This window comes from Dermacentor silvarum, chromosome 11 (assembly GCF_013339745.2).
Source record: "Dermacentor silvarum isolate Dsil-2018 chromosome 11, BIME_Dsil_1.4, whole genome shotgun sequence".
Taxonomy (NCBI): domain Eukaryota; kingdom Metazoa; phylum Arthropoda; class Arachnida; order Ixodida; family Ixodidae; genus Dermacentor; species Dermacentor silvarum.
The window spans coordinates 80,482,207-80,495,472 of record NC_051164.1 but is presented as its reverse complement, the minus strand read 5'-3'; the positions used below and the strand labels follow the sequence as shown (position 1 = coordinate 80,495,472).

The window sequence follows — 13,266 nt, the reverse complement described above, 5'->3', positions numbered from 1 at the left end:
GGAATTGTTTTCTCATAGCCGGTACTTCGCATGCTGTAACCGAATGATGCAGTCAGTTACAGTTGTTCAGCTACAGTCGGCTACTGTTGGTGTTCAGCTGGAACACTGCACTGCTCAATATCAGCTTGCTTGAGCAAGCCATGAGCAAGCTTAAGTTGAAAGGACACTGAATGTGAAGGCTTAATGAGGCATCACTACTCCTGAACTCTCCCGCTGCTGTCGTGTCCAAGGCAGCCAGGGCAGTAACGTCTGGTATCTAAAATTCCATTGTTGTTCTACATATTGGTGCCCTCTTTTGGCAGGATTCACCATCCTTCGGTTGGTCGCTGCCATGGTTTTTTACATACAGGAAGCTTCTTTTGGCAACTTGAAGGCAGCCTCATCACAAGTTACGCAATTTTGAATCGTTTTGTGTCATTCCTAACTCTTTCCAGTCAGTAAATGTAACCAGCTGGCTAGTTCAGCTATAATATAGGCTGTCTTTCTATGGGCCTGTGAGGCCAAGTATGTAGCAAGAATGTAACAACTCTGTTTTCTCGTCCCAGACCTGCTTGCCATCCTCACTTACTGTAAAGGATTGTCCATTTTAGTCTAGCAAATTTAACCTCATTTGGCATCTATCTTACTCTAGTCACTTTTCTGCTTCTCCCACACCCCAAAATATAGCCTCAAACCTTGTTTTAATGAAGTCCCGTCTAACCAAATGCCTTTGTTAAATCCAGTGTTCGTTACCTAAGCATCCTTGCTGATATCAGCAAAAAACATTGCATTCAGGTCATTGCATAAGGCAAGCAGGATGTCTCTGATGAGCCAGCAATATGGTCGGTCTCGTGTCGATTTGGAAGACCTCTCAGCAGCTTGCAGTGCACATGCACGGCATGTGAATGCTAAATTAAAAATGTGTTTCACACGGTCGTTGATGTGTGATCGTGCGATTCTGTAATCACACAGGATTGGCACATTGGCTTGCCAAGGCCGCAGGCCAGAACATGCATGCATACTACAAATATGCTATTTAAAGTTGCTCTTGCCAAGTATTTTGAGCCGACAAACAAACAAATGTTCGCTTCTGTAACCGATACTGTCTGAAATCTTGTATTTTTGGCTTCGTTAAAGGAGTAGAATATTCATCGAACTAAAGCACGTCCAACCAGATTTAGCATTTGCTTCATTATATCCTATAATTTGTTATGTCCATTTTCATTATATCGTAGTTTATCTGCAGCCGGTCAAATCCTTAGTTAGGCCACACAAGCGCCAAGTTTTCTGTCTGCCATCAGTGGCCTTACTACAAAGTGACTTTACACGCTGATGGATGCGGAGCTCGTGCTCGCAAAGCACATGCTTAACATTGACCATCTCGCAAATTCTCTTGTCATAAGGCGCTGGAGGATGTAAAATGTAACACTTGCACGGCCTAGCTAAAGAGTTGGCCAGGTTTATACCTAGTCCATAGCTGGTGACAACCTAAGAACGCAGTCGCAACTACACTGCTGTGCAACCAAAAGAGAATTTGTATAGATGTGCCAGCCAATTGCACTCACTCGTTTCCATGACATCATAGCGCGTACGAGCTTCCTTAAGTACCGGCATCTCTCGGAAACTGTTTTGCTTTTGGTGCTTGGAGGCAGAGAGGGCCAGAGGCAGTGCAGTTCTGCGGGAATAGCTTGTACTGAATTCCTAGGTTGTCACCGACACTTTAGGGCTAGCAATCCTTTGACGGGTGCTGAAATTTTATTGGTCTTTTCGGGTATTTGTTGTGCACCATTCAGCAGCAGCAGCAGCAGCAGCCTATGAGGTCTCCGCCTGAGCCCGTGTACGCCCAGGTGAACAAGAAGAAGGACCGGTATCCGAACGATCAGGGGCCCCAGTACCTCGCGCTTGACAGCCAGGGATCCCAGCCCGCCGGAGACTCCTGGGTGTGAGAGGCGATGCTGCGGCCACCGCGAGTCGGCAGCGGCTTCTCTTTTCTTGTTTCACCGTGTTTTGGGACGTTCTCACACGCCAAGGACAACATGGGAGGAAAAAGGAGGGAGAGCAGAAGAAGATTGTGCACTAGCCTGAGGAAGCCAGCAGTGTGGTTATTTTACTTCCTTGACTTTTTTTTTTTTTTTTTATTTTACTGCTGTGATTTCTGGTTCGTCTTTTTAACCATCAAGAATTATATCGAATTTTATTTGAACTTCGCACATGTGTACGCACAGGTCGGGGCAGCCAAGGTCTCCACCGCACCCCCCCCCCTCCCCTGTGTTTTTCAGGGGTGGTGCCCACGTTTGTGTGTAGGAAAGCTCGAAGCCAAAGCCAGTTCCTCATTTTACTATCTTGCTTGCCAGCGACAAATCTGTACCTCTGAAACAGTGTATTCTTTCTTCTACTTCTATCACACGTCAAGGTTTTTCACATTGAGCTGCGCACCAGGATCTCTTGCAGAGAGATGCGTGTTCTCCCTCCCTGTTCTGCCTTTTTACGCAGGTAGCAGTTGTCGACAGGAACGAAAAGAAAAGAAGACAAAAGAACGGATGCCAAGGAGATGCTCTCTGACTGTGTGCGCGCAGGCGGTGAAGTGGCATGACACGCCACTCGCCGAACCTGTTAGAGGAGCGGAAAAGAAAAATGAAGGGCTGAATTGTGAAAGGGAAACAAGGAAGTCAAGACCAGGTCTCCCATCTCTAGAAACACTGTTTTCTGCCCCCCACATGCTGCGTGGGGAGGCAGGAAGTCCTAACGCCATCGCATAAGCGGAAACGAGTCGCTGTTCGCAATCAAGGCAGCTATCTCCAACGTCAGCCGCGGCGAAAACACAATGGACGTCTACACGAAAGTAAAAGAAAAAATAGGCGGTGCATTCCCTTCTGTTAGTCGAATATGAGGGGAAGGGGGGTCAGGGATGTATACCAGGGAAATGGGAAAGGAATTTTTTTTCCCCATTGCCATTTACTACTCCAAACGCTTACTATACTACGAGTACACTCTATCATCATTACTACACTGTACTACTCCTGATCCTGCCAGTGCCAACAAGAGTGTTTTATGCCGTGGCTTGTGGTAATTTGACTTTTCGTTTAGTTTTGGTGAACCACATTGTGTGTCTTGACACCTCGTCCCGTCCTGTCCCGTCCCATCCCATCCAGTTCTCTCGCTACCCATTTCTCCGCTTCAGCTTTAGGTTTAACTTTTTTTAAAAGACTTCTCTACCGTGGCAGCTCTCGGTTCTACCGTTTCAGTAATTGGGTCCTTCCATCGTTGCACACGCCTGCGCATGTGTGCATCTCTCCCTTTCTTCTGAACATAAACTTCACACGGAAACTTTGCTCAAGTGTCGCAGGGGTATCTTGCGTTGCATTTCTTGGGTTGTGCCGCCAATCGAGGCAGGATGAATGGATGTCGTAGACGAAAAGCGTGCTTGCTTCTCTGTGCCGCTGCTGCAGCGACTCCCGTCGCAAACAAACGACGTCCTGCGGTGCGGGGTTCACAGGGACGAATGGCTCGGGTAGCATTGCACCGTGCGTTAAGGCGCGACGCTGCGGGATGCTGGTGCTGAGTCGCGAAACAATGCGGCCCTGGTCGACAAGTCAACAAAAAGCTAGCAGAGCAGCCAGTCACTGCATTTGTCTGGTTGTCGTCGTCTTTTGTGGCCTGGGCTGTGAGGAGCAAAATAAAACAAACAAGCAAAAAAAAAGTACCACAACTTCCAGAGCCTGCACTCTTTGCCATTTTTGGAGCCGTTTTTGTCTCCGCCATTCCAGCAGCTGAGCTTTTTTGAGAAACAGTCCTCTCAATTTTCCCCCCCTTCCACTTGTTGTTGACGTTGCTTTCCTGTCCTCATTGCCGCATAGTACTTGCATTTGTTTGTTTCATAGACAGCGCAGATCTACTTAAGCACCAGTCATGTGTTGCGCATTATACTTGCGTTCTTTGTTGCGGTGCATTTGGCTAGCGTGCAAACGAGTCTTGTGTCATTATGTAGGTATACTCGTGTTCATTCTTTGGACAGTATTTAAATACTTTAGCAAGTTTTGTTTTGGCAGAAAAGAATAGTTTTCATTTAGCTTTTTTTTTATTTTATTATTGACATTACGATAGGCACTATGTTGCCTCGCCATTCTGCCAGTGTCTCATGCTGTACAGTTATAAACCTCACCACTGTTTGCTTGAGAACAATGGTGCATTGCTTTATCTCTGTATTCAGCCAGTGTGCTTGTCTGTGCAAAGGTTTCACATTCCATTCTGATTTTAGTGAGGTTGCTAAAGGGAGCTTTCTTTTATCGATGGATGAAATGTAATTGAGGCAGCCTTTTCTTGATTCTCGTGAACATAGGCAACTTTTTATAATGACGTATTGTAACTTTTACATTATATACCTTTTTTTTTTCTTCAAATGACTAGTGTACATTTTTGGTTGTGTAAGATGTATCTGACATGAACTGTAACATCTGAAATAAAGGTGATTTTGAGGACCAATGTGATGAGTGCTTCAATTCGTACAGTTTGTGTGCATCTTTTGGTAAGGATTACTATAGAGTCACAAAAATATAGTTGGGCCTTATTGGCTTGTTTGTTTGTTTTATGGCTTAACTGCAATCGGGGCTATAATGTGCCAGTCGCATGAGAGGATAGAAATTGTTGCGTTAACTAATAAATAATTGATTATAGAGTCATCACTCGGGAGTTTTTGTATAAGCATTGTGGCTAAGTAGGATGCATGGAACAAGATGAACATTTGCAGCATCACATGCGCTGTGCATCAGTTGCCATAAAAATGATAAAAACAGAAAAACACACTGGAACAATGACACACAATAGTATACATGTATGTATTCACTGAGAAGTTTGTTACCACGAGTGAAAACATCATACAGTAGACTTCCGTTAGCTCGACTCGGGTTAATTCGATTTTGGGTTAATTCGATCCCAACCGAAGATCCCGTCCATCGCCCTTGCATTTCTGTACACCCAAACTTCCGCTATTTCAATCTCTAAATTGGCCTTCGCCGGATAATTCGAGCTTTTGACTGGTCAGCATCGCCGCAATACAGGCGCATTATGCAGTGAAGCATACGCAATTGCGACGCAAACCAAGAATGGAAAGGGGCCACTCTCACGAGACATAGTACGCGTTTCTTAATTGTGCAGGCGCGCACGCGCCGTCTCCGATCACAGCACAAGCACCTATACACCTAATAAGCACACTGGCAGCCATTCAGAGCTGTTTCTGACGTTGCTGTGGCGATTTGGGCCCTCGTTTCGCCCGCCATACGTGTACCATATGTGAAACCGTTAACGGCACGCGCCGTGCACTGAGAAGCTGAGAAAAAACGTGTGTGTTCTGCGATAACTACCTGCGTTATCAACGAGGGTACGCGCATGCGCAGTGCCAGGCGGCCAGAGGCAATGGGCCGAGGGCGCACCCTTGTCGATGACGCAGCTAGTTATCACGAGACGGTGCTGCATACGTCGACGGACACGCGCTCGCGTGTTCCGGTTAACATATCTACATTCTGTACACGATTTAGAAGGTGACGGATTGGGCTAGATGGTTTTCCATAGTGATTAGTGTACATGAGAATGTACACGATGGCAGCATTATGAATATTGCCCCTGGAAATCTGCATGACATTTTCCTTTTAAGGCCGTCCCACATTCAGCGTTTTCCCGGCGTTTTCTGGCATTTTGACACCCGACGCTGAGTGAGGCGCCAAGCCGAAACCACGACCTCCTCTATAAACTAGTACACGCCGTGCACTCAGAAGCTGAGGAAAACCATGTGTGTTCTGCGATAACCACCTGCGTTATCCACGAGGGTACGCACGTTAACATATCATATAGTTTATAGAGGAGGTCGTGGCCGAAACGTCGTGCTCAAGACCAGAAATCGCCGCTGCCGCCGGAAGCGGCTCGATGAGCGCCGACCAATCAGCGCGTCGCCGCGGCTGCACTGCTGGCAACTTTTGCAAGCGACCTCCGCAGCGTGGATGGAGGGGCTTTAGTAGGGACAAGGACTTCGTTGTGATGGCATGCTGCTGCGCCTTCAGTTGCCGCAACCGACAAGGCGAGGGCAAAATGCTTTTTTTTTTTTTTTTTTTCTTTACCATCCGGCGAGCGCAAACGCTTGCTGCACACTTCGTATTTGCGCCGTCTCGCAAAACGAGACGACTTCTGTTGGGGACCAAACGATGAATAATCTTTATTCGTAGAGGGGAAGGGATCAGCGCACACGCTGATTACAACGTTAGGCACGGCGGGGCGCCATTAGCGAGGATCAAATCGAAACCAAAACAAGCAGAATACAACAGCAAGTATAAGTAATATAACTGAAACAAACACCACAAAACAGGCAAACAATAAAACAAACGAAACTGGAGGATGCTTAAGCTTCGCCTTTTAGAGGAACGCGATAGCGTTATCGGGCCCCGTTCGCATTCCATTTTTTTCTATGAGTAGGCCCAACAGAACAGTGTAGCCGAGGAAACTTTTCTTGAACATTTCGCCGATGCGCTCCATTGCACGGCGCTGATCGGCTCTCCGGAGTACAGACCGGAGGAATTATGGAGGGACCTTAATCCGGTCCACGGTTACAGTGCCTAGAATATACTTACATTCTATAGGCACTTTCCCACAGTGTAATATGTATACTCTTTAGGTGAGGACACTCGCCAGACGCGATCGACCAGATAAAGTAGCAAAGGCGCGCGCCGGTCGGCCCGGTGACGGCAGCGGATATCTATCGGCAGTACGACGCAACTTCAACACAGAAAACTTTTTATTCGTTTAATCTCCCGCAACCGGCGCTTCGCGGGAAATCCGAAGTGAATTCAGTGACGCGCGAAAGTAGGTCACCGGGGAGAGGGGAGAACTTGGGGGAGAGGGTATGCGCGCGTTGCTTGTCCGCGCAAGCTCTCGCCTGCGTTCTAACTGAAGTTGCGTCGTTCCGCCGATAGATATGCGCTGCCGTCACCAGCCCGATAGACGCGCGCCGTTGCTACTTTGTCTAGTCGATCGCGTCTAGCAAGCAAGCCGAGAAGTGTCCTCACCCAAAGAGTATATATCTTACACCGTGCTCCGGTCTAAAGATCAAGGGGCTTTACTCCAGTCGACGCTCGCCGCTCGCGCGATATTAAAAAAAAAAAATGCAAAGGTGTACGTATATCGTAAACAACATTTTTTTGCGATAATCTAATTCTCGCTACATGAATACGCGGCGTGCCGGCTATGGGAACCGGCAGATATTCGACACGAGATGGCGAGAGATAGGCGAAGCTTCACGAATCTGTGCTCCGCAGAGCGATTACCGAGCTTGAGCAGACGAACGTGTCGACGAATGAGCGATAAGTGAGCGCGATAGTGCAAACTCACGCCATGCTTCTCGGCTTGGTCGCCTTGGCAACAGCCGAACATGCGCAGTCCCACAGATAATCGCCAGAACGGTATCGAGAGCTGCCTGCGGAAGCCACGGCTGCAAGCAAGGTGAGCTGAACTCAAATTTTTTCGAACTTGTTGTTGGGCGAGTTGGTAGATATTAGCGAACACTAACTGCGCGAACAAAGCACTGCACCTGTCCTTGTTCCATGCTCTCTCTGTGGTGTGTTTGTTCACGCAGTTAAACAATCTTGAAAACGTTTCTTCCAAAAAGGTGCGAAACATTAATTTTTGTGGGAAGTCAGTGAAATGCTACTTTCTTAAAGCGTAGATACGCAATTGGGAACAAGGAATGCGTTAAATGTTGCTGAGGAATCGCAAAGAAGGCTTCGTTTTGTGCGTTTCTTGCCGAATTCTGGCGCAAGATATTACCTTGCCGTGTAAGCCTGATGTGTATAGCTCTCTAGCTAAAGCGCGCCGTCGTTGGCGCGCCACTTTCGATCAAACGCTCTGATCGGAAGCAGGCGGAATAGTAGATTTGATTGGCTACTTGCAATGTTTGCTTCCAAACAGTGCAACGCACGTGCAACCCTCTCTGCTGAAGCAGTGGCAAAAATATTGGTCGAGGTTTAGCGAGGGCAGAACTTTTACATGCGCTTCCCTAATTGGCACCGCAACAGGAGCTCTTGTGGCCCTGATGCCGGCCATTCTACGCTTTCGTTGTGGGTACCACGATTTGACGCAAATACGACTACGTTAAAAAAATCAAATACCTCAGCTACAAGCGTATTATATTAAATGGCGTAGCAACATTATTGTCCTGGCAAATTGGCGCTTTCAGACGTGTTTGAAACGTCCATTTGACATCCTCGTTTTCGATTGAACAAACGGTAGGACAGGGCGTACCAATACAATGCACAGTTTCGGTGCATTGAATCCACGTAAGGATTGTTTGCTAATAAATAACCCTGGTAAACCAACTTCAATTTTTGTTAATTGCTTCTCTGCTATCGTCATGTTCAGCAATATACCAACAGCGAAAAGCTGAAGGTGCAGTTCACGGTTCAGTGTGCGACTAACTTAGAACCCTTACGCTAAAGCAATCCAGATGGTCGAAATTAATCCGTCAGTCCCCCCTCCATATATATACGGCGTGCCTCATAATGATATATTGCGGTTGTTGCATTTAAAAATTGGGAGGGCACTTAAGATTCGCTTTTAAGAGTGGAACGCGACAGCATTCAAAGATCCCTGATTACTTGTCACGCTTCCCGACAACTGCAGCTTAAGCAACCGTAATGGTTATCGGGAAACACTGGCGGCGAACGCTTATGCACGAAGGCGAGCTTTCTGGTAGAAACGCGGCCTCTTGCGTGGGGCGATCCCGGAGATATTGTACAGCCGCGCCAAAAAAGTTGCATAATTTTCAGGTTTGCGTTTTTGTTTCGTACTTTTAATATTTCAGTCTCAGACGATTTAACATAAAAGGCATGCGCTGCGGGTGTTTTCTTTCATGACATTTGTTTGTGGATTGTCATTCTCAAAATTCCGAGGAATAGCTTTGCCAAGAATGCAAGACAAGGTATGAGCAACATTAACGATAGAATGGTGTGGCATACCTAAATATACTTGGAGGGCCTGCGTGGTTGGGTATGATTTTCTCGGCCGCGGGCGCCAATGCCGACGCCGGATTTTCTGCGACACGGGGCCCTTAACGCTATCGCGTTAAAACCGCCGAATTTAACTGAATCTTAAGTTTCGAATAAAATGCCAGAAACAAGGAATATATAGTGAAGTATTCGAGTCTGTATAAAACTCAGTTTTAGGCGCAGTATGAGTTGCAGTTAACGCTCGCAGCGGGGCAAAATAAATTGCGCAGAATTGATTTTGCAGAAAGAAGCCCGATCCTTCGATGCGACGTTCGCTTAGTTCGGGACCGTCAATAGCTGAACGCAACAGCGATTCTGGATGACGTTATCTTTTCCAAGTGGTTGTCCAGACGCGAGCTTACGTGCCATACCATGCACACGCCAAGGTGGGCTATATTAGAAAGAGACATGGGACTTTTTTTTATCATGCTGTTGCAGCGAAGCTGTTTTTGTGCGAGCATGCAAGCGCTTGATAATGTTATATCCGTGCTTTCACAGTGTCCCAAGAGAGCTAAATCGACTTCTCCCTTGCGTAAGCAGCGTGACGTCATGGGCCGTGCGCAATGCGAAGTACGAGACGTGTGGAAATAGCTGATGGGCGAAACGTTTCCCTCGCGAGTCATGTCTACCATGGCATATGCTGCGATGGATTTGTCCGATTACGCGAGTTCGTTGCCAGAAGCTCTTCGTCAGCGGCAAGCAGTTCCCTGGTCTTTTTTTAATTTTTTTATAGGCGGGGCTGGAAAAACGATCCGAAGTGAAGGCCGACGCATAGAGAAAGAAATTCAACAAGAGGGGACACTCGGCAAAAACTGGCAACATGAAACACGTCACTATACGTCACGCTATACTTTTGATGCCGAACGTTAGCTGCCGCGAGCATCGAAAAAAAAAAAAAAAAAAAAGTGAAATTAAGCTAACAGGCATTGATTTATTTTCTAAATTCTTTGCCGCGAAAACTGAAACGTTTCGCGTATAAATGAACTTAAGCTTTGCGACTTATTTTCCTTGCCTTACCTAGCCACAGGTCAATGACGCGCCAGATACATGCGTCATCCACCAGACATGCACTCCCCCGAAACCAGTGAGGACGGCTGCGCGCGCGTTTGAGCGCTCGCGCGCGGCGACCCGTCTGTCTCCTTTTTTTTTTTTTATTATTTTTTTAAATGCAGCCTGGTTTATTGGGCTCTCGGCGTATTCTTGCGTTCCTTCTGCACTGGGACAAGACACCACTGCACTATTGGACTACGGCAAGGTGAGAAATCTTGTTTCACAGTCTACGACGCAATTAGGCTTACGGCACGGGACCGAGACTTAAGACGCAGTTAGCGAAAAAACAGCTTGGCCATCCTGGCGCAGTTAATTTGAGTTAATGAATCGTGCTGAGACATGTTTCCGACGCTTCCTAGGGGATTATGGTAAATTATTTCGGTTTTTGAGCCACACTGCATGGCCGCACAGGGCGCCGTGTCGCAGTTAGCGAGAACTAACTCGGCCGTGGTGCGTAGTCTATATAGTGTATCTTGCTAGAAGTTTGTGCCGCGTTCTCTGACGCCAGGCATTACTGAAAAGTAATTTCGTTACTTTCTGGTGTACTTTTGAGGCAAGCTGGCCGCACAGTGCACTGTGACGCAGTTAGCGATAAGCAGCTCGGCCGTGGTGATAAAGTTAGTTCGGCGTGTAATGAATCTTAGAGGGACAAGTCTGTGACGTTTTTTGTGGCTCCGCAACAACATATACCTTCTTTCGGTACTCACGCCTGTTGAAAATGCGATGGGCGATTGCCAAGAGTGATAACATGGGGTGTGCTTGCTGGCGCCGACAGAACGCGCGAAAGATAACGCCGACGAACATATCAGAAACTTGTAATTCGAAAATTCCGTCTTCTAAAGGACTGAAAAAAGGCATTGCAGCCACGTATTTGTCTTGAGTGCCTGTTGTGTACGTCTCTATGTATGTAGCGTACCGTCGCGTCGCCCGAGGCCACGTTTTGGAAACGCGAAGTCGCCCGTGTATTTGTGCTGCCAAAGTGCTGGAAATAATGCCCGGAAATGGGGGAACGCTTGGAAATCAGATGTTTTCATATTTTATGGTATTGTTTGGGATGAGTCGGGCATTTTCTGCGCCATGTATGTAAAAGCGAATTGCTTTTGTTTGTAATGCCGCCCATTCACCGCTTTCGCTCGTTTTGCCTCTACACGCAGTATTCCTATGTCTAAATACCAAAATGACACATGCTTGTAACATGCTGTTACGTGCTTGTAAATGTAACATGCTTGTAATTTACTTTTTTTCAGCTGGTGCCGTCCGGTGGAGCTTCATACAGGAACTACTGCCTTACCTGCTGGGGTCACAACGTTGGATGAACGCACAAAAAGCGCGGAACGAGCTTTTATATAGAGCAAAATAAATATTTCCTCATTGCACAAAAGGTCTTGCGTCTACTTTGTGAAATTGCACGTGGCACAGATTCGATGGAACTTTACGATATCGTTCGCAATCATATTTACTAAATAATAAACCGATTCTCCACGAAGAGCAAAAAAGAAAAAAAGTAAAAGGAAGAGGGGGGGGGGGGGGCGCAGCCGGCGTGCTAGCTTGCATTCAAAATACGCGCGCCCAAAACCGAAACCGGAAGTGATTGATGCCGACCGCTTGGCACGCTGCAGTCAATTGGGCCTCTGGGCCCTATGGGAGTGTCCCCTCTAGTTTAATTTCTTTCTCTATGGCCGACGTGCGATTCTGCGACAGATATGTTTTACCTCGTGAAATGAAACCGTACTGCTCGCTTGAGGCTGCCTTTTCCATGGAGGAACATGATCGGACATGTGCAGTCGAGCTCACTGAGCTTTGAGGGTGCAGACGAGTGACATCTACGATTGCGATCAAGAAGCTCGATCACGATAGAATGGATCTGGATCGAGTAAAGTCGCGATCGGAAACGCCCCTGTAGCAGCACTCTATCCAGCCGGATCTGGCTGGCCGCGATCGAAAGTGCCCGTGTGACATCAATCGATGTGGCAGGAGGTTTAAATGCTTGTTCGCTACAGTATCAAACTGTTTTCCACATCTTTCACCCTGCTGTAAAACAATACGTCAAGCAGAAAGCTGCCTACGTGTCATGTGCTGTTTCTTTTATCCCGTAGCGCGAACGGGACCGCATTTGTCCACGTGATTGCCTCCGGTGTTCGCGCTGTAAATTGACATAATCCAGGATGAAAGTAGCAGGACACTACCAAAGCAGCAGCTGCTTAGTTCGATGAACTTCGCAGGTTCTGTCAGTTTCTGGCGGCTGCCGTTTCTCGCGCGGCGCATTGCCATGGAGCACCCACGTTTGTCGCTGCTTGTCGCATCTTGGGAAACGGAAAAAGCCAATCCCATTGCCGCTTTTCGTGCGATAAACGCATCAAACCGCGCAACAACTCGCGGGTGGGACGGATCCGGCTCTGCGGACGCGCACAAAACCCGCAAAGTAACAACACCTGCAATACACCAAGCTGCCAGTGCATGCTAACGAGCGTGCAGCGTACTTTTTGCCACCATACTCTTCAGCGTGCGCACAAAGACCACGGGACCGACTCGTGACGCGGGCCGGGAGAGGTCTATTACCGAGTTCTCACTTAAAGGGAATCTGTCGCACTTTTAAAAGTGAACTTCCAGTGAATTATAGCTGCTCAATCCCGGAATACAAATAATTAGCGTAGCTTGCACTAGTGGCGCAAGGCTAAAGAAACAGCGGAGCTGATCGGCACCTAGCACTACCAAGTGATCCCCAGTATTTTCCGGAATTTATTGACTATTGATCGATTACCGATTAGCTATTGATTGGCTATCGATTGGTTAGCGCGAGGTATTGACCGCGTATTTGGGTTAGGTTTAAACAATTTCGCTAGTTCACAGGGGTTATGTGCCATTGCGCATGGACCCTTTCTGCACTACCCTCAGAATCGACTCACAATTTCTGTTCGCTCTGCACGGACTAACGGTCGGCTTAAACAGCTCCGCTGTTAAAATTGCTGTTTAACAGGCCTTATAACATCGTAAGTAGCTTTCATTGAGTGAAACGAGCAATGGTGCTCGCCGGGGATGGCGCGGAAGGGATGACGGGCTGTGATTGGCGAAGACGATCATGACGTCATCGTGGGTATCGCCGAGGCGCATAATTCGAATGTGGCGCTGAACACACCGGGCTGTTGTGTCCTGCGCGGTCATAATTGCTGCACATTTTGCCGTCAAAGTGGAGTTTCTATTTTGTCTCGAG

At 47.5% G+C, this 13,266-nt stretch overlaps 1 protein-coding gene and 1 long non-coding RNA gene across 12 annotated transcripts in view; both read left to right on the top strand.

Moving 5' to 3' along the window:
• Window positions 1-4,461, top strand: part of LOC119432996 (armadillo repeat protein deleted in velo-cardio-facial syndrome homolog) — a 129,699-nt gene extending 125,238 nt beyond the window's left edge. For 4 of the 11 annotated variants that reach the window (XM_037700137.2, XM_037700146.2, XM_037700136.2 and 1 more), the window contains one exon: window positions 1,773-4,461. In XM_037700137.2, coding sequence (XP_037556065.1) covers window positions 1,773-1,925 — 153 coding nt within the window. In that variant the 3' untranslated portion in view covers window positions 1,926-4,461. The remainder of the gene's footprint in view (window positions 1-1,772) is intronic. The other 7 variants (XM_049658990.1, XM_037700138.2, XM_037700139.2 and 4 more) reach the window with 7 other exon arrangements.
• Window positions 4,462-10,097: 5,636 nt separating this feature from the next.
• On the top strand, window positions 10,098-11,436 carry LOC125941460 (uncharacterized). The gene is made up of 2 exons (XR_007464309.1): window positions 10,098-10,260; window positions 11,303-11,436. It is a non-coding gene; the product is annotated as an uncharacterized LOC125941460 (long non-coding RNA).
• The last annotated feature ends 1,830 nt before the right edge of the window (window positions 11,437-13,266 follow it).